This window comes from Dicentrarchus labrax, unplaced genomic scaffold (genome assembly GCF_905237075.1).
Source record: "Dicentrarchus labrax unplaced genomic scaffold, dlabrax2021, whole genome shotgun sequence".
Lineage (NCBI taxonomy): Eukaryota > Metazoa > Chordata > Actinopteri > Moronidae > Dicentrarchus > Dicentrarchus labrax.
The window spans coordinates 3,887,258-3,908,173 of record NW_026136721.1 but is presented as its reverse complement, the minus strand read 5'-3'; the positions used below and the strand labels follow the sequence as shown (position 1 = coordinate 3,908,173).

The 20,916-nt window shown below is 40.1% G+C and overlaps 1 protein-coding gene across 1 annotated transcript in view; it reads left to right on the top strand.

The window, feature by feature from the left end:
• Window positions 1–261: 261 nt before the first annotated feature.
• LOC127355489 (CXADR-like membrane protein) overlaps window positions 262–20,916 on the top strand; it is an 83,478-nt gene continuing 62,823 nt past the window's right edge. The window contains exon 1 of the mRNA XM_051386429.1: window positions 262–681. Coding sequence (XP_051242389.1) covers window positions 648–681 — 34 coding nt within the window. The 5' untranslated portion in view covers window positions 262–647. The remainder of the gene's footprint in view (window positions 682–20,916) is intronic.

The following is a 20,916-nucleotide window of genomic DNA, read 5'->3' as shown; positions in this document are numbered from 1 at the left end:
GAAATCAATGTAGCTACCCTCAATCTAAATATTCTTCAGTGTGCTTTAAGTGTATTAGGAAAATATTATGATTCCTATAATAGATACTGAAGAGATTTCTCTTTAACCTATAGATATTAATGTATTTGTATAGTAATCGTATGGAATGCATCATACTAACGTAAGAAAAATAGGACCAGTACAATGTCATGTGTGTCCCGTAGGAGAATGCCTGTGTCGGGACGCAGTGTGGATCATGTATACGCCCATATCAACTGTAGAGGTCCCCCTTTTACCGGCTGCCGCACGCACACCTTTGTTGCACCTCCTCTTTTGATTTCCATGCAGTGGACCACAGGGCAGGACGGACAGACAGAGGCTACACGAGGACTCGCGTACAGCAGGGAAACACCCGTCGCACGAGCTGAGGGTGAGCTCAAGGAGAAGCGTTAATACTGGCCGGTGATCAGCGTAACGGAGCAGGAGACGCGGCTCCGCTCGGATGAATGAGGATGCTGACGCTGTAGGCTGCGAGGCGTGCCGGAGACATGCGGTACTATTCACTCCCCCGTCAGCTCACACTGTAGTTACTGCGAAGTCCACCCAGTCAGAGACATTCTTCACACTCTCTCGTCTCCAGCTGGGATTTGTCCTTGCTCTGCGCCGGGATGCCTGCTTCTCCTCTCATCGCGCTGGTCCTGGGTAAGTTCAATGCTCGTCCCCCGGCTGCAGTTGTAGTCGCTGATTTTGTACCGAAGAAGACTATTAGACGTGTGGTGTGTGTGTGTGTGTGTTTCTGTGTATGTGTGTGGTGGGGGCTGTGGTAATGCCATTGTAGAGTTTATGATAAGCAGTGTGTTGCAAAATTCAAAGAGTAGAATTTTGCAACACACATGGCATATGCATGATAGCACTGAATAGAAGGTCATTGTAAACTCACTGTGGACCACGTGTCAATATGGCAATGTTGAAGAAATATGAAAATAACATGAGCATGACCTATAACAAAGGTCACTATAAGTGGACTATCATTCCCATCAATATATTATTATAAAAAAAAGAAAAGAAAAACTAGGGATGCATGGTATGGATTTACTTTCAGCCGATACAATAACCGATAATTTCCTGCTTCTCATGGCTGATAAAATAACCAATAATTTGACATTTCAAACTCACAGCCTGTGGTTTTTACACACTTCATGGTAAGACAGGTTAAGATGTAGTTAGCAAAGATGAATGATTTAATATTCTATGTCTCTGTTCTAACCAAATCTGACATGACTATTGTTAAACAACAGTTCTGACTCTTCAAGTGCATTTATTTTTTCTAGTGAAGTTCATATCACAACTTAAACATACTTTGGCTTTCATAGAACATAAAGTCTATCAGGTGTTTAGCATAAGAATTCATAGTAAATTATTATTCTGGTCCGATAATTTATCGACTGTAATTTAATTATCCCAATCATTTTCATAATATAAATGTACCATAACCAGCCGATAATTTATCTGCCCCGATTATTATTGTGTATCCCTAATAAAGGTCACCACTGAGTAGGCATAGGCTGATTATCGGATCGCATATTCAGCATTTTCCGATTATCGGTATTGTTTTTTTCTGGCCTTCCAGATTGGTATTTGGTGGCCAATAAATTATATTTTATATATTTTGGCTCGTCTGTCTGTAATCACCACTCTGTCGTTCTTACTCAATGTCCAGCCCACAGCACTATCTGATTGGTTACACGTCACAGGTATTTCTAAAATAATAATAACATATGCTTAATGTGCATTTTACAGATTCAAATTGATGACATGAAAAATTAATGGTGATATCAATTATGGTATCAAGGTGCAAATACATCACTTTAGTTAGCTAGCACTGCATGTCTGGTTGGTTTTTCAGTGGAGTTGATGAAAAATGGAGAAAGTAAGAATGGCAGCTGGACAGAATTTTTTTGTATATATTGAAATCAAGGAATCCTTTTCAGACGTAATTTTTCCTTAATCTCATTTTGTTAAAAATATCGTGAGAAAATCGCATTGTGAATTGTATCGTATCACGAGTTGATTGTATTGTTACATCCAAACTGTGTTGCTAGTAAAAGTCCTGCATCTGACTTAAGTAAATGTAGCCTACAAAAGTATTAGCATCAAAATACACTAAAGTAATTCAATTCAATTCAATTTTATTTGTATAGCGCCAATTCATAACAGAAGTTATCTCAGGACACTTTTCAAATAGAGCAGGTCTAGACCGAACTCTTTATAACATTATTTACAGAGACCCAACAGTACCACCATGAGCAAGACCTTGGCGACAAGGGCAAGGAAAAACTGCCTGTTAAAAGGCAGAAACCTAGGACAGATCCTCCGGCTCTAGGTGGGTGGTCATCTGTCTCGACCAGTTGGGGTGAGAGAGAGAGAGAGGCAGAGAGAGAGAGAGAGAGGAGAGAGAGAGAGAGCGAGAGAGAGAGGCAGAGAGAGAGAGAACGAGAGACAGAGAGAGCGAGAGAGAGAGGCAGAGAGACAGAGAGCGAGAGACAGACAGACAGACAGGTGCACAGCAACAACAGTAAAGTAAAATGCAGAATGGCCGTATATGTCAAGCCACTCATAACTAGTTATCAAGTTATCAAATAAATTTAGAGTAAAAGTATGAAGTAGCATAAAATGGAAATACTCAAGTAAACTACAACTGTTTTATATTTTGACACAAAAAATTTAATTTTACAGCAAATGTATATCAGTTTGGCTGTGGCTCAGAGGTAGAGCGGGTCATCCATTAATCTAATGTTGGTTCAACTCCCGGTTCGAGGCCTGGCTCCTCCTGCCACATGTCATCCTTGTATCCTTTGATACTGTTGTGTAAAAGCACTTTGAGTGGACGGAAGACTAGAAAGGCACTATACAAGTATAGGTCCATTTACCATAATGACTCTAGTATTTATTTTTGCATTGTGAACTGGGTTCCTGCTTTCTGAGTGAGTGGATCAAACATTTCCTCAAGTCAAAGGCTTGTCAAATGACACAGCAGACGTAGTTTAAAGGGATTCTATTGCAAATGGGATGCCCCCCAGAGCTTGTGTTCCTGCAGTGTTCCTCATCTACTGAATGCACACTAGTTACTGTCCTCTTGCTGGAAACCTCATAACACAGACTCATGTCTGTCATGTTACACTGAGGCTCAGCCAGGAGCTGCCCCACTAGCAAATCATCCCATCCTGGATTTGTTGCATGTGTGACTGAACTTCTCCAACCAACTGAGCCACATTGCTATAGTGCTGTTAGCCCTGACCCAGTTCTGAAACACCACTTTTATTTCAAAGCTGTCAAAGGTACCTTTATATTTCACTATTCAATCTTCATCTTACATCTGATACCACTGTTCTAGGGGAAGCACAAAATCTCTCTTCCCTTCTCATCTTGTGTTTCTCTCGCTCTCCCTTTCTGTCTCGGTCAAGCTGTTCCAGGGCAAAAAAAGAAGAGAAAAATGAGAACTGGATGAACTTGAATGCTGAATTAGGCACTATTCCATTTTGGCAACATGGTGTGGTGTTGGATAAGAAACCTTGCATCTCCATATTTGGTCATTTTAATTTTTTTTTATAAATTACTGCTATTGGTCACCCATTTACTTATATCTGTGGGCTTTACATACAATTAACCAATGAATACTTGAAAACCAACAGTACCAACTTTGTCACTCTGTTAAGGATAGGACGAAATACAACATAATTGCACATTGTTATAAAAAAAAGAAAATTTATCATGGTGATTTTCCATTATCAGAATAATCGTGAATATCCTCACATGGCTTGATTTGCATACAGCATGCAGTCCTTTATTGATTTCCTGATTTTATTTTGAACAAGTGGGAGCACATCTTTCCAGTCATCCCATAATCCTAAACCTGTCACCATGACAGAAGGCTCGGCTTGCCTGTTTTAAGAGAAGTCAAATCAGATGTGTGGAAATAGTATAGATTCCAAAATAAAAAACACAGATGAATAAAAATATGCAATAAGATGTAATAAAACTGTGTATATCAACAAAACGCAAGGTACAGTGATTTCAGTATATTTTAGCAGCATTTTAAAAGTATGAAGTATGTTTTCACGATTATCGTGTTATGTGTATCAATTATTTTGGCCAAGATAATCGTGACATGAAATCATCCTGGAGTGTGTTTGGATCAGGATTTTTCCCGAGAAGTACTGGTTTTACTGACAAAAACATATTCTCACTTTGGTGCAAAGGAAATAGAAATCTACTAAGATGAAAGGTGATATATATATTTTTCGCTACCCTAGAAACCATGCTTGTTTACTTTATTGACAGCACAGCATGAGCAGATCCAATGTGAAATGCACATTTATAGAAAATAAACAAGCCTCTCGTGTGTCTGTATGCCTGCATGCAACTGACACATGAGCACATCCCAGCCTCACGCCTCACCATTGCGACAGCACAGGGCTTTGACATCACAATTAGTCGAGTTGTCCATAGGGTGATGGGGGCTTTCATTAGTTGCATTATGGGAGTGAGTTCGACAAACCATGGCAAAAACAGCATGTTCTTCCTCATGGCGCTGCCTCCTTCGCTCCACAGTTGAAAACTTGTCCTCGCTTTTGCCGGAAATTAAATACAGCTGAATAAATCTGATTGAGCCACAATTTAGATTTGAGTTTGTAACAAAACAGTTATCTCTGAGTGAGTGCAGCCACACAGCTCTATGTATTCATTAACGCACAACATATTTGAGGATGGTCTCATTCTGTGCAGTGCTGACTTTGTGGTGATTCAAGGATCAAAGGAATTTATTTATTTATTATCCAACACAAGGTTGTACAACAAAATGAAAGTCTTCAGTCCCTTGTGCTACTTCTTTCTAAATAAAATTATTTTATTTATATACATACATGAATGCATCCAGGAAATAGTTCTGCAGTGCATTGCTAAATTTGTGTTTGGAGGAATGTAAACAGCAGCAACAAGATGATGATAATATGGTTGGTTTCATCTTCACATAAAAATAAACGGTGTCCACTGTATTTGACTGTATTTGAGCAACAACCATCATCGGCGTAAACACAGAGTCCGCCTCCTGTCGTTCTGTGCTCTGTCAGCTCAGAACACTTTATCCGGGATGTTGATGAAGCAGGTCTCTGTAAAGATGTGAGCACAACAGTTTTGGATTTCCCCTTTGTTTAGGCAGCCCCATTTCTTCCAGATCGGACATTAGCCAGGAGCGCCTTTATATGCAAACTGGACCAGCATGGCTCCTTTCCGTCTCTCTTCCTCTACTCTTGGGATGACAACACCCGCCGGCCAATCTGTCTGGGTGGATCTTCTAAAAGTTTCCTCCACTTTAGTCAAGGACTGAAGTAGGGCTGGGCGATAAATCGATTTTATCGATTAATTCAAATTCGTAGTTAAACACGATTTATTTTTAGTTAAAATCGGATTTCTCTTCAAGCTGAGGCATGCAGCCGAGTGGGAGAAATGTTGCTCTCTGTGAGATATACAGGACTGCAGCCCACAAACAACCCGCTAAAAAACAGTCTATAAAAAAATCTATTAAAATTGTAAATCGGGTTTGGTTTGAAAAAATCAGAGATTTTATTTTTAAGCCATATCGCCCAGCCCTAGACTGAAGACTTTTTGTCATTAGTAATAATGTTTTGGCAATAAAGCTACAGCATCAGTGTGTGTTTCCATAGTAACATTTTTATAATCTAACTCAAGATCGATATAGCTAACACCCTAGGTTATGAAGATTTCCAAGGCATGTTGTACTGACAACTTCCTGCTCTTGTGACCTTGAGAATTAGGGTCATAGTGTACTAGAGCAGTATCATACAATTAAAAGGGTTTGTAATTTTTACTGGATTATTTTTGTATCCATCATTCACACACAAAAAAGTTAAATTAATTAATTTCCTAATTGTCAGACTGAATGAGTAAGCATTGTAGCATTTGTGCTGAGGGAATGATGAGGAAACGAGGCTCTTGTGTCCTTTGGGCTCCTCCCTTGGATTTGTCTCCTTCACCCAGCTGTTTTTCTGTTCACACTCTATTTTTAGTGCACTTACTATGTGACCTTTGCGATACTCAATTTTTTGTGTGCCTCCAGTCCTACGCATTACAAAGAAATCTCATGGATATCTTCAAAGATCAGCCAGCGCCAGTAGTGTCCGTGCTACCTGACGTGTGCTTTATGTCAGGTGCCTCCAACGGCTTGATCACACAAACAATGAGTTAAGCCTTAACTGTCCCCCAGTATCTATATATAGATGAGATCACCAACCGCGGGCCAAAGGATCTGTCAAGTGTGGAGATGACAAGAGTCTCCAGTGCCAGAGGTTAGGATGTGACATCTTGCAGTACTCTGGTCTGAAATCTCTGGCAGCCACCCTCTCTCATCTCCCCTTCTCTCTTTCCTTCCTCTCTCCTCGTTCTGCCTCTGCAGTGTGTCTCATAGGTGACTTTGACAGTGAAGAGAATCAAATAGGTAGATTTGTTGTTCTTCTTCTGGAGGACTAGAGTGTCCATGGACTCCTCCTGCCCCCCTCTCTCTCTGATGCATATGCCATCTCTTCTTTGTATCAGTTCAGGTTCACCTTGCGTCTTACTGCATGCTCGCTAGCATCTTGCTCGGGTGCCCATCATATCGGCACTTAGTGGCTCTCCAAGTTCAGGAACTTTAACTAATGTAAACTCAGATATATATTTAGACTGTTTTTCTGCCATCGATCTTCATCAGTTCACTTCAATAATTTCTACATTGAAGCCATCAACCTGTCTGTTGGACCCGATCCCAACTAGGCTGCTTAAAGAAGTCGTACCCTTAATTGGCACTTCTTTACTGGATATGATTAATCTTTCTTTATTTTCAGGATATGTACCACAGTCCTTTAAAGTAGCTGTAATTAAACCCCTTCTTAAAAAGCCCACTCTTGACCCAGGGGTTTTAGCCAACTATAGACCAATCTCTAACCTCCCCTTCCTCTCTAAGATTCTGGAGAAAGTAGTCGCCAAAGAGTTGTCTGACTTTTTACATAACAGTAGTTTATTTGAGGATTTTCAAATAAACTACTGTTAGAGTTCATCACAGTACAGAGACAGCTCTGGTTAAAGTTAATAATGACCTTTTTATTGCTTCAGACAATGGACTTGTCTCTGTACTTGTATTATTAGATCTTAGTGCTGCATTTGACACCATTGACCATAATATTCTTTTACAGAGACTCAAGCATCAACTTGGCAATAAAAGGAACCGCACTAAGCTGGTTTAAGTCATATTTATCAGATCGTTCGCAGTTTGTACATGTTAACGATGAATCTTCAATAAATACTGCAGTTAGTCATGGACTTCCACAAGGTTCTGTACTTGGACCAATACTATTTACTTTATATATGCTCCCTTTAGGCAACATTATTAGGAATCACTCCATTAACTTTCACTGTTATGCAGATGATACGCAGTTATATCTATCAATCAAGCCCGGTGAAATTAATCAATTATCTAAATTACAAACATGTCTTAAGGACATAAAATCCTGGATGAGCTGCAATTTTCTGATGTTAAACTCAGAAAAAAACGAAATTCTTGTACTTGGCCCCAAAAATCTTAGAGACTCACTGTCTAAAGATATAGTTACTCTAGATGGCATTACCTTGGCCTCTAGCACCACCGTCAGGAATCTTGGAATTATCTTTGATCAGGATTTGTCATTTAATTCCCACATGAAGCAGACCTCTAGGACTGCCTTCTTTCATTTACGTAATATTACAAAAAATTAGACACATCCTATCACAGACAGATGCAGAAAAACTAATCCATGCATTTGTTATTTCTAGGCTGGATTACTGCAACTCTTTATTATCAGGTTGCCTCAATAAGTCCATTAAAACGCTCCAATTAATTCAAAACGCTGCAGCACGAGTACTGACAGGAACTAGAAAAAGAGATGACATCTCTCCTGTACTAGCTTCTCTCCTCCTCACCTATAAAGCTCTTCATGGTCAGGCCCCTTCAAATCTTAAAGAGCTCATAGTACCCTATTACCCCTCTAGAACACTATGTTCTCTGAATGCTGGGCTACTTGTGGTTCCTATAGTCTCTAAAAGTAGAACAGGAGCCAGAGCCTTCAGTTACCAAGCTCCTCTCCTGTGGAATCAGCTTCCAGTTGTGGTTCGGGAGGCAGACACCCTCACCACATTCAAGAGTAGGCTTAAGACATTCCTCTTCGATAAAGCTTATAGTTAGGGCTGGATCAGGTGAGTCCTGAACCATCCCTTAGTTATCCTGCTATAGGCCTAGACTATTGGGGGATTCCCCATGGTGCACTGAGCTCCTCTCTTCCTCTCTCTTTCTGCACTCATTCATGTCCCATTAATGCATGTTACTCACTTCACTTCTTCCCCGGAGTTCTTGTGCTTTCTTGTCTCGCAGGTTCTTATCGATCCTGGTGGAGCCTCCTGCCATGGTCCTGCTAGATTGCCATTGTTGCTGTGCACCTGTCTGTCTGTCTCTCTCTCTGTCTCTGTCTGTCTGTCTGTCTGTCTGTCTGTCTCTCTCTCTCTCTCTCTCTCTCTCTCTCTCTCTTCACCCCAACTGGTCGAGACAGACGACCACCCACCTAGAACCGAAGGATCTGTCCTAGGTTTCTGCCTTTTAACAGGCAGTTTTTCCTTGCCCTCGTCGCCAAGTGCTTGCTCATGGTGGAATTGTTGGGTCTCTGTAAATAATGCTATAAAGAGTTCGGTCTAGACCTGTTCTATTTGAAAAGTGTCCTGAGATAACTTCTCCTATGAATTGGCGCTGTACAAATAAAATTGAATTGAATTGAATTAGTGTCTGACATGACAACAACTAACAAGACTTGATGACACAAATAGATAAAAGTGTAAAATTACAAAAAGCATATTTTTTCACTCTTATAGTGAGTGGTATTAAGCCATGCAGGTAGTTGTTTTTTATCTCTGAGATTTCTGCCTCCACTCTAATACAATGGATCCTTTTGACAATTGACAAGATATTCAAGTCCACCTCCAGTCAGAAATCAGTTTTTCTTCTTGTCCCTACAGTGTCATGTTTGGAACTTCACTATACACAATGATGTAGTTAGTTAGTTAGATTACTTTAATAATCCCACAATGGGGAAATTCACTTGTCACAGCAGCATTTGAGTGAAAAAAAATAAAAATAAATACAGATATAAAAACTATGGTGAGTGGTAAAAGCTATGGTATGGTGGTAATTTGAAAACAAAAACTACAACATGATCAGGTGGTGCAGGTATTGTAGAGTCTGAGAGCGGCAGGGATGAAAGACCAGCGGAACCTCTCCTTCTTAAACCGTGGGTGTAACAGTCTGCTGCTAAAGGAGATACTCAGGGACCACACATTGTTATGTAGGGGGTGAGAGGTGTTGTCCATGATGGATGTCAGCTTCACTAACATCTTCTTCTCACCCACTTCCTCTATGGAGTCCAGAGGACAGTCCAGGACAGAGCTCGCTCTCCTGATCAGTTTATTGAGTCTCTTCCTGTCCCTTTCCGTACTGCCCCCTCTCCAGCAGACCACAGCATAGAAGATGGCTGAAGCAACCACAGAGTCATAAAAAGTCTTGAGGAGAGCTCTGCTTACTACGAAGGACCTCAGTCTCCTCAGCAGGTGGAGCGAATCTGGCCCTTCTTGTAGAGAGCATGGGTGTTGTCAGTCCAGTCCAGTTTGTTATGGAGGTGAACACCCAGGAATTTGTAATTATCTACCACCTCAATGTCCAATCCCTGGATGTTCACCGGGGGGAAGTGGGATGTTTTCCTCCTGAAGTTAACAATCATCTCCTTCGTCTTGCTAGTGTTTAGCTGAAGCTGGTTGAGCTCACACCAGCTGACAAAGTCCCTGATGACAGTCCTGTATTCCAGTTGGTTCCCCTCAGAAACGCATCCAACAATGGCTGTGTCATCGGAGAACTTCTGGATGTGGCAGTGTGTGGTGTTGTGGGTAAAGTCTGAGGTATAAAGGGTGAAGAGTGCAGAGTTTGACACTAGAAGGATGTTTGGGACGGGGCCTACCAGCATGATTTGTGACATTGACAGTGAAGTAGGAGACATCTTGTGTCCAGCAGGAAAACTTTAGTGGATGACTTTTTAAGGATTTGAATGTGGAAATTATATTAGGGTTTTTTTTTTTGCAGACAAAAACAAATCAGATACACATTAATGCTCCAAGTAGGCTATTGGTATCTGTGTCTCAATACTTGTGGACATCTGGAGGTGGTCTTTTTATTTTTATAATTTTAGCTATCATTTACTTTATGATAATAGTTAGGGCTGTAAATTGGCAAGAGTCTGCCAATACAATTTGTATGACAATACAGTGGTTAGATTTAATATATAATGATATACAATATTTACTTTAATTTACTGTAAGTAACTTTAAAACCAGGGAAAGACAACACTAATAGACAAACTAATGCCATATTATAATAATACAATGTCCAAAATCTAAAAAAATATCAATATAATATTGATATATTGCCCAGCCCCATTTCTATCTAGCTGTTGGGGTGGTTAAACTTAATCAATACAAGTCAATACAATATTTTCTCACGGCCCTAATCACAATGTCATATATAGTGTATGACCTCTACATTTATAACTTCAAACAATGGCTAGCACCCTGTTGTAGCTGAAATCAGATAACAGTGACTCAAAAATATTATTGAAATAGTTGCAGATTAATTTAATAGTTGCCAACTAATCTATGAATCGACTAACAGTTGCAGCTCTAATCAGGTTTATCTTGTTCTTGGGTTTTGAGTCTTGTAATGGTGTTATATCAAGAACTGTAAGGGCGTTTTCACACATACCTCATTTGGTCCGGACCTTCGGACTTTTCAGTTTGGTCCGAACCAAAATTGTAGGTGAGAAAGGTGCCACGGACCAAGGTCTGGATCAAAAGACCAAAATTTGGTACGAACTAAAGAGGTGGTCTCGGTCCGGATCAAACTGAACCATGGTTCGGTTCGTTTACAGTATGAAAACACTTTTTGGATGGTTCGGACTTTTGGACCAATTACAGGAAGTTAGGCATACGTACCATAGAAGAAGAAGAAAAAAACTGGAAGAAAACCCCCGGCAGAACAAGCTAAAATGAGTCGTGGAAGTACGTGGGGAGAGGAGGAGATTATATGTTTACGTTGGTAGTAATACCATAATAACGCAATCGGGATTTGCCCATTCATTTTCATTCATACGGAAAAGACTACCCGCCAAGATGACAACACGCCGACGTCAGACGCACGCCCGTCTACTCACAAATCAAAGGGAGATGCAAAACGTACGTGGTGACAACACGCTGTAGGTATGTCATGGAAAGTTCTTTAGTGCGCTAGCAAAATTACTATGTGAAACTGAGAAAACTACCAGTATAGATTTCTCTAACAGAAGATGCATGATATGATCCTGTAGAAGTCATTGGCGTGTGTGTGTGTGTGTGTGTGTAGGCATATGTAAAAGGTGAGTTTTAATTAGCTGAGCGCAGCAGCAGGGGGGGAACTTCCCCTCACTGAGTGCCCCTTCAGCATACAGCTGACAAAAATCACTGTGACAACGTCATCTCTCTCCCCTCTTACTCCTTTCATATCCCCTTCCTCCCTACCCACACTCTGTCCATCCAAACAACCAAAACCATCTCTCTTTCTCTCGCATAGCAGAACTGCAGACTTTGGGGTGCAGCTATGCAATCTATACACACCACTGGCTATTTATAAAATCAGCTGTGTTGCAGCCGAAGAGCTTCAGGCGTTGTATTTATTGTGCAGAGATGAAGCAATATTTACATGACAGGTCCTTGAGGAGTTTCCACTAATTGCTCATTTTATTGAAGAGATTTTGTTTTTTGTGTTTATCCATTTCAAACAAATCTCAGAGGACACCTGGTGAAAAACAGGCAGAGAATATGATATGTTTGCCTGATTTTGATTTATTTCACTCAAATATTGAATCAGGGGTAAGCATTGTTTTTCCAACCACATTATTCTAATCTTGAATGGATGGCTGCCAGAATAATGCTTACTTAGGGAGTAACACACTATTACAGCTATGCTGTTTTTCTCGCGCTGTGAGGGCTTTAAAACAGTCAGAAAGTTTTGTCTGCTGAAATTCATGAGCCAGTTTCCAGGATCCAGAGGATCTTATTATTCCACCAAATTGCAGCATTTTGTTGGCAACAGTCTCAAAACGGTTTTAATATTTCAACATGTCTTTTCTACTAAATGTCAGAACTCATCATGCTTTGGAACAATGATGCTGAGTTTACACCTTGAATTGCTCTTAAGAATTTAAAAGTCTGACTGGATTGAGGCCAGGAAGCATCATCTGAGAGAGGCTATTGTATGACTTCACATTCCTCTAATGGAGACCATATGTTCTCAATGTTTTCACTATGAGAAATGAGTTTGATATTAATTTCCAAAATATTTGTCTTGCGATATTAATTCCACCCACCTCGCAGATTTATAGGCTGTTCAGGCATGCGTGTGGGTGCGTTTTCCTAAGAGCGCTGCAGTGATTTAGCACTGTGTTCACAGAGTTTAGTTGTCAATAAAACAGAGTTGTTTGAGAAAACTAAACATTCATGAAAGACAGCAGCGCGCTGGTCGCTCCCGGTGATTCACATCTTGCTCATTAACGCTCATCTGGATCATTGTGGAGCCGTCAGGAACATCTGAGGATTGTAGATGGTGTGTGTGTCCGGCTTCAGTTTTGACAGTTACATTTCTCCTGATGAGAGGCTGCATTCATGTCAAGATCAACAATCTGGCCTGTTGTAAATGACAGGGAGCAATACTGCAGTAAATGTAATTTATTCCTGTTGTGTGCGGAGGCTTGACTGATGCAGAGCTGACTGATGCAAAGAATGTGACACTGGAAATCAACAATATCTGATCAATCTGACAACCTTGCTGCAGGGCATGTCTGCTGTCTGAAAAGTTCTCTTCAAAGTAGTGTTCATACAAGGACTGAACAACGGACAAGAAAGCGTCTTTAAGAAGCTGCATCATGCAGTGCACAGTGCATATGCCTACTGTACTGTATGCTTATGCACAAGTTAATATCTGATGTTTTTAAAGTCCCCATGATACAGAAAGCATAGTGCTGTTAGCTTTTTTGTATAAACGAGTCTCCTGTAAAAACCATGGACGTATAAAAGATGGATGTCACATCTTTCAACATTCGGAGTCTGCGCAGTAGTGATCAGGGTTGCCACCGCGATAGTGAAGTCCCACCCATACGCCTGCAGTCAGCCACTAGGGGGCGATCAAGATGTTTTTGCTTCACTTTTGAAGAGCTGCCATGTTGTCCACCTTTTATTTATGTTCATGGTAAAAACAGGCAGCTAGGTTGGGTCACAAGTATTCACTGGGTTTTACAGTAAATGGTAAATGGACCTGTCCTTGTATAGCGCCTTTCTAGTCTTCTGACCACTCAAAGCGCTTTTACACTACATGGCACATTTGCCCTTTCACACACATTCACTCAGTGATGGCAAACAGAAACTAACACTTACAGATGCACAGCATCGGGAGCAACTTGGCCAGACCCAGGACCGAACATAATCTTCGAGACCAATGGTGTAATTTTGACAGGGAATACATTACCCAGTAGTTTTCCTACCGGGTTTGGATTCTGCCAATAATCCATACCCGACAGTTAGGTTAGCTGCACGGCTGACCGAGCTAATGGCAGTTAGTGGTTCACTACTTATCAATGGTAAAATGGTAACTGGACTGTACTTGTATAGCGCCTTCTAGCCTTCCAACCACTCAGAGTGCTCTTACACTACATTTACCCATTCACATACACACATTCATACAGTGGCAAAAGTCAACACAAACAGAAACTAGTTCATTCATTCAAATCATACTCCAATGCACAGCAATAGGAACAATTTGGGTTTCAGTATCTGGCTCAAGGATACTGCAACATGCAGTAGGAGGAGCTGCTTTCCATCAGAAAACTCTGTGAATTACCTCAGTACTGTAACGTTATTCCCTGTCGGTGTCAGAGGCTGTGTACGAACCCAGTCTGGTCCGAATGCTAAGCCCGGTTCTGTTGCCTGCTAACAGCAGATACAGTTAGCAGCAGTTAATTAGCGGATAGCCACTTTAGAAAGTAGTTAAATCTGTCTGTCCATCAGGAAACTGTAAATCACAGAAAGTTGAAGCTGTGCAGCCGGATGACATCAGAGGGAAAAACAGAAAATCTTTTCTCCATGAAGTGTGATCTAGTTTCACCAAAATCACTGAATAAAGTTGTGCTTTTGTAATGTAATCAGTGATGCCTGGCCAAAGATGTCTGCCCTCAGAAACACTGTGCTCCAGTGGTGTCATAAGAGATAAAGTGCTTCATTGGACACACAATTAGTATACACCATCGAGTGCAGAATGAGTGATCAACTTTTTATATTTTTGGGGGAAATTACAAAATATGATTAAGAATGCCCAAATATTAAAGAAATAAGACTTTGTTGTCAGTGTTGGACCAGATACTGGAGACGGGTGACATATAATGCTAACATATGTTATAAAACGTGGGGGACTTTAAATCCACTCTGACTGATTGATAGAGCTGTTAAGTGTGATTTCTCTGAAAATTGAAGTCAAAGACTGTCATGGTAGGTGTCAAGAGCTGCAAAAATCCCTTTACACTTCCAGGAACTGTGAGAGACACTGTAAGAAACAATTTGAGCATAACAGCCTAACTCTTATATAAGCAAATAAATTCTGTATTGAGGCCTTTACGTAAATTGGTTGGTGTTGCAGATATAATTAATAGGCTTAGTCATGTCTGCGTGAACTGCAGAACTGAATGATTTGTGAGTGTTGTGAAGGCAGGAGTATGCCATTAACAACCACTGGCTGGAAAGTATCAGGAATAAAGCACATATTTTCTCTGGAAATGAAAAGCAAATAGAGTGAATTGATCCCTGTTTGCTGGGGATATCAAGTCACCCATTAAGCTGAAGCTAGGGGAACTGCTATGCTTATGAAGCAATTCTGCTAAACTAGGCTTTCTTCTCTCTCCCACACTCACACTTCCTGACTGTCACTCCTGCATTCCCTCTTTCTTTTCGTCTTTCTGCTCACTTTGCTCACAGATGGCCTCCAATGTCCTCTGCGAATCATCAGCCTGACCTATAGGATACATGTCTTTGATGTTTTCTTGTTTCTCATGATCTCATCACTATAAAATATAGGTTAACATTTTAAAGCTCTGTCCCAGATCAGGGCCTGCCTTCTTTGAAATTTGCATCTTAAGAATGAATATGTCTGAGTGGGTTGACAAGGCCTGTCCCATTCCAAAGCCTCAAAGAAATGCAGCTTTCTTTTGTCTGAACTGATTCTGTGTATTCATTGCAGCCTTCAGTATCCCATAATCCATTACATACTGGTCAATGGTTTAATGTTGTGATCAGGCAGCCTGTGTCAACTTGTAAAACTGTGTATATTTAGCTGCAGAAAACTGCACACAAAGCAGACAACATGTGTATACGCACATACAGTCTTTTCGTCAGATTTATAAAACCTCACATACGTCTGTACCTACGTGTTTTCTCCTCATCCATCTCACTCATCTTGAAATTGTGTGCTGACCATTCCCATATTTAATATAAATGGCTTGAAACACACCCCCAATTGCCTGATTGGCATATAGAGGAGAAATGATAGAAGCTTTGAAGAAACAAATGAACAAGAAGTCCAATTTTACAGAATGTGAACTGGAGGTAACAGCAGATCAAATTGACAAAAGAAAACATGTTTTATTTGGATCCTTATACTCTAGTATGAACAATAGAATGAAGCAAGGTGAATGGTAGAATGTAACAAAGGCAGTGAATGCTGTTAGTTCCGAGCCTCCGACCGTGGAGGAAGTTAATAAAAAGTGGTCTGATTACAAACAATCTCTCACTACTTGTTCTCGTCTATTACGCAATAGCAATATCTTCCAGCAGTGCCAAAGCAGCAACTGTATGATATGGCACACCTATTACACACGGCTACAGCCTTTATATAGTGGTTTTAACAACCTGTTAATTGGTTACTCACACACTGTAGGTCATTCTTATTCCTGAATAACACAGTATAATAATGGCTGTTTTTTAAAAAGATTATATATTTGATTATTTATAAAATGATTATTATCATAACTACTATAATGCAGTGACAAACATTAGGCTTGTCAAAAAGTTTGTTAATCACACACATCCCTATGTATTTTCTTAACTACAGATTGCATCCTAACACAGTGCAGTGAAAGAATAAAGCTCTAAATAAAGCGTCAAGCAAATTCACACTTTTATTTTTCCCCTTTTTGCCAAATCGCAACATCCTACTGTAAGACTCCAGGGGTACGCATGGTGTTAAAGATTTGTCAGTACGCACATTCTCACCGCACATGGATTTTTATACATATGGATACCCGTGTGGAAAGTGGTGTAAGCACATCTTTCGTGTGTATGCATGCGTTTATACATCTGGCCCCAGGTGTTCGTGGTCAGGTGGTCATCAGTCACTGCTTAATTCATCATATTTTCTAATGGCCAGCAGGGGGCAGATCCATGGGCTCCAAAAAGGAAGTTTGATGAAGTCAGGAGCACTATTCTGTATATTTTTTCATTTTCGTGCAGGATTCTTACAAATGCCATTAGCACTAGGGGGAGCCAGAGCAACCTTATTTTTTCACAGATTATCTGTCTCATGTGCTACTGTCAGGATGTGGAGAGGGTTTCTGCAAATATGGCAAAAAGTTATTTTTTAATTTTGCAGCTTTAATGCAGTTTGCTTCTTCTTCAGTAAAACTTTAACACCAGATACAAACTGAACATTTCCATGTAGAAAGTCTTTTTAATGCAGGTGTTATTTCCCTTCCTGTTCGCCAGTGTTTCTGTCACCAGCTTTCTCTCTTATGTCTATTCTTGGCCTTTCTACCTTGGTGTACATGCAGGCTGACAGCCTAACTGTAGTGTGCAAGGCTTGCAATAAAAAAACAAAAAACAAATGCTACCGTTCCTGCTCTGATACCTAACTTGGCTATGTTTGTGGTGAAATGTGGCAGGATGGACAAAAAATGATCTGTTGTTTCCTGATATACTAGGTTTAGAATGTCATATATCACGTGTGTTTATATTGGCTGGGTGTGAGGGAATATTATTCCACATCAGGGTTATTTAGGCCAGTCTGTTTGTTTGACTGAAGCAGTTTCCTCAATAGACAAAATGAGGCTAAAGCCTTGAGAGCTACAGAAAGGAAGAACTCTACTAATGACTACAGTAACTATCTGGCCCTCATGACATGTTTCTTGTTTCTGTAAGAAATGTGTGTAAAATGATCAGAGATAACAAGGTCCTTTTTTCATCGCAGCAGTAATGAGTACAAACATCTTCAAATGTTAACCCTCTCTGACAGGCAGAGATACTGTATACCGTTCATGCCATGAACCCTCTCCTCATGCGCTCTTGACTGACTGCATTACATGCACACATTGCTGCCGCCTTTGCTCCCTTATTAACCGTTTGCCAATTAGAGCCGCAACTCCTGTATGCTGCGGTTTTTGTTTTGCAGATTTCTCTTAAAAATAGTCACTGTAATACTCTTGGGAATATGCTATGGCCACTGTCTCCTAGCAGTCCACACAGTGAGTTAGAGGTTGTTAGTTTACTTGTGGCTGCAGCAAGTTTACATTGTGGAAACTTAAGTTCCGTTACAGGATATTTATTGTCATCAATAGGTATTATTTTTGCCATAGTTTCTACTGGTATGAGTAATGTATTGTTGTGGTTTAGAGGTGTTATACATTGAGATAATTTCTCTCCAGTAGAGACCAGGCCTCTATTGGAGACCTGCGTTTATTCGCCAAAACGTGTAGCCACACCAGGCTTGTAATGGAGACCTGTCTGTTTGGGACCCTATTTTTATTGAAAGTTTACAGTAATCTGGATTATTTAATAAGTAATAGTAATATAATAAAATAGTAATGATCGATACCAATACCATTTAAATTCCACGATTTTTGATACCACAGTAAAAAATAGGGATGTTCCAAGTTTTTTTGCCCCCAATACGAGATAATACAGGTGAATGGTTCTGCTTTGCATTAAGAAGACAAAGCTGTTTCTTATTGTTTTTTATACTTTATTAAATAACAAAGTATTTTGTAAATTAGCCTTAGAAACCCTTATTATTTTTATGGTCATATCGCTGTCTTTGGTTTGTTTTTCTCTCCCTTCTAAAATTGCCCTGAAGTATTTGTTGCTTCAGTGCAGCCCTTGTCTTATCTGAATGAAATGTATTCTGTTTTTTCTTTGTTGTCTTTTTGTTTGCTGCGTTTTGAACTTGCAGTGCTCTGTCTTGATCACCCGCAGTGGTCACCATCTTCAATAGGTCCCGGTACTTTAGAAAAACGAGTACTGTCAAGTTTTCAAAATCTTTGCTTCGACGTGTTACCGAATATCAGTTCTTGTAACATCACTACTTGTTAATAATTTGTCTTAGAGTCGGTTGTAGTGATGTCACCAAGTTCCCAGATCTCAGTCTACAATTAAGTCATAGAAAACAACAAAATACAAAAAAAACAGGTCTGATCTCTTTTTTCAGTGAAGTATTATTTACAGAAGAAATATGTCTTATGATAAACTGAACTGATATACTGTCAGATTCAGAGACATGAAGCAAAACATGTACAAGGAATTCAGTAATGTGACGAGTAACAAGTACAGGAAGTGGCACAGTGACATGCGACAGTCCTGCTGTAACTGCCTTAAGACAATGGCTTAAAATACATACCACACACCATACTCTGCAAACACAGCCAGGATCCATAAAGATAATGGAACAGCAGCCTTATGTAGCACTGCAGCGGGGTGAGGCAGTTGCAGTAGTTTGGATAGCGGCAGTGGGGAGAGAGCAAGATCAAAGACAATAAATGATTGCTGACATGCTCTGAGGTATTTACTGTAAAAAACAGAGTAAGCTTTGATTCTCTGATTGTTTCATCACTTGAAATCTGGTATTGTAGCTGACTGTTTTTCATCATAGTAAACTCATCGTTGCAGAGTACCAAAAGATTCCCTTTGCCTTATCTAAAATTGCATACACACCTTTTAATAATTAATTTCCAGGTAATCCTCCCCACCAGATATTTTATTCCCCTTAGAGCTATATATAATCCCATCCAAGGAGAAAATAACTCCCAGCCATCGCACAACTTTGACCATTTTGCACTTCCTTTGTGCCGATAGCCTCAGTCATGGAGAGTAATGTGTGGATTTGGCATTCAGAGGGCAGCAAACATGTTGAGAATAGATTACTGTCCCCCAAACACACACATGGGCTTATCCGTCAGTGGTGCTGAATGAGCCATACGTCCCAGAAACTCTCAAACATGTCAACAGCAATACTGGCTGCAGTGATAGAAGTGACACACCAGTGGCTGGAAATTAATTGGTAGCTGTCTGGAAATTTCACAGCACAGTGGAGTGAATAAAAAAAGATTCCAGAAGAGAGAGCATTTTTCTGGTTGTGAATGTGCTGAAGAAGTGACCACGTATCTGCCATCAGGAATGGCTTATGGTCCTGCAGCCTGCCTCAAGAGAGAGGGAAAATGGTATTCACAGGAGTGTTACTGACCTTTTCTATTACCATTAACAAGAAGTAAGAGAGCTGCAGGTCAAACTGTGGAGAAGAACCCTCACAGCATCTCTGAATGAACACTGAGGTGTTGATGCTTTGGAATGTTGGACAGCTGAGAGAATATCCTAGACAGCTAGAAAAAGATCAGATCAGATCAGGGTTGATAAATGGACAGCATTTATACAGCACCTTCATAGTCTAGGTGCGAACAGGAGCGATTAGGGGTTCAGAGTCTTCCTCCAGGACACTTCTACACATTTAGGAGCTGAAACGCGAACCAGGAACCTTTTAATTATTAGACCACTGCTTTACATCCTAATTCCTGCTGGCCTGTAATATCAATGATATGGTCATGGTTTTGGGTTTAATTTAGTTATTTCCTGTTTTATTTTGAAATCCTCCTTTCATGTCAGTTACTTCACTTCCTGTCTTTGTCTGTTTTCCCACCAGTTTTAATTCTAGATTAGTTTCACCTGTATCTAGTTATCCTCCCCTCACCAGTGTATTTGTGTTTCTTTGTTTCATTTCTTCACTTGCGACCGCCATATCTTTGCATCTTTATAAAGCTACTGATTCGAATGACGTAGGACGTTGAACAAGCAAAGTCAAAAGCAGATAGTGCCTTCTGCTGCTTAAGGAGTATTACAATTAATTTTTCACATCACCAATTTAAATCTTCACATATTTTTATTGTGATTAAACAGTTGTTAAATTCAATTCATTTCAATTCAATTTTATTTGTATAGCGCCAATTCAAAACAGAAGTTATCTCAGGACACTTTTCAAATAGAGCAGGTGTAGACTGAACTCTTTAATGTCCTTACATTCCATACATATAAGACTACATAGAAGTGAGGTGACTGTGTGGCCAAATCACAGCAATTACTTCAGTACGTACAATTATAACTATGTAAAAAATGTGTAATACTGGCCTCCAATTGGTGTTACATCACAAATGTTACCCCCTATTATCCCAACAAAGACCTTCCTCTGAGGTGTTTTTGCTTTTATGCAATAGGTACCAGTGTATGTATGCTGTCTGAAAAGTTTTTGTCAAACCAATGTGCACAGAGCAAGACAGATGTAAACAAGACAGATGCCTGAATAGCTCCCTTGTTACCACAGTTACTAAACAAAGCAAAGATAGTCTGGCTTTATCGGAATTATAAGAACATCATCTGATTGGTTTCAAATATATACATTTTTTATTGGAGAGAGACAGTTGTGTTCCC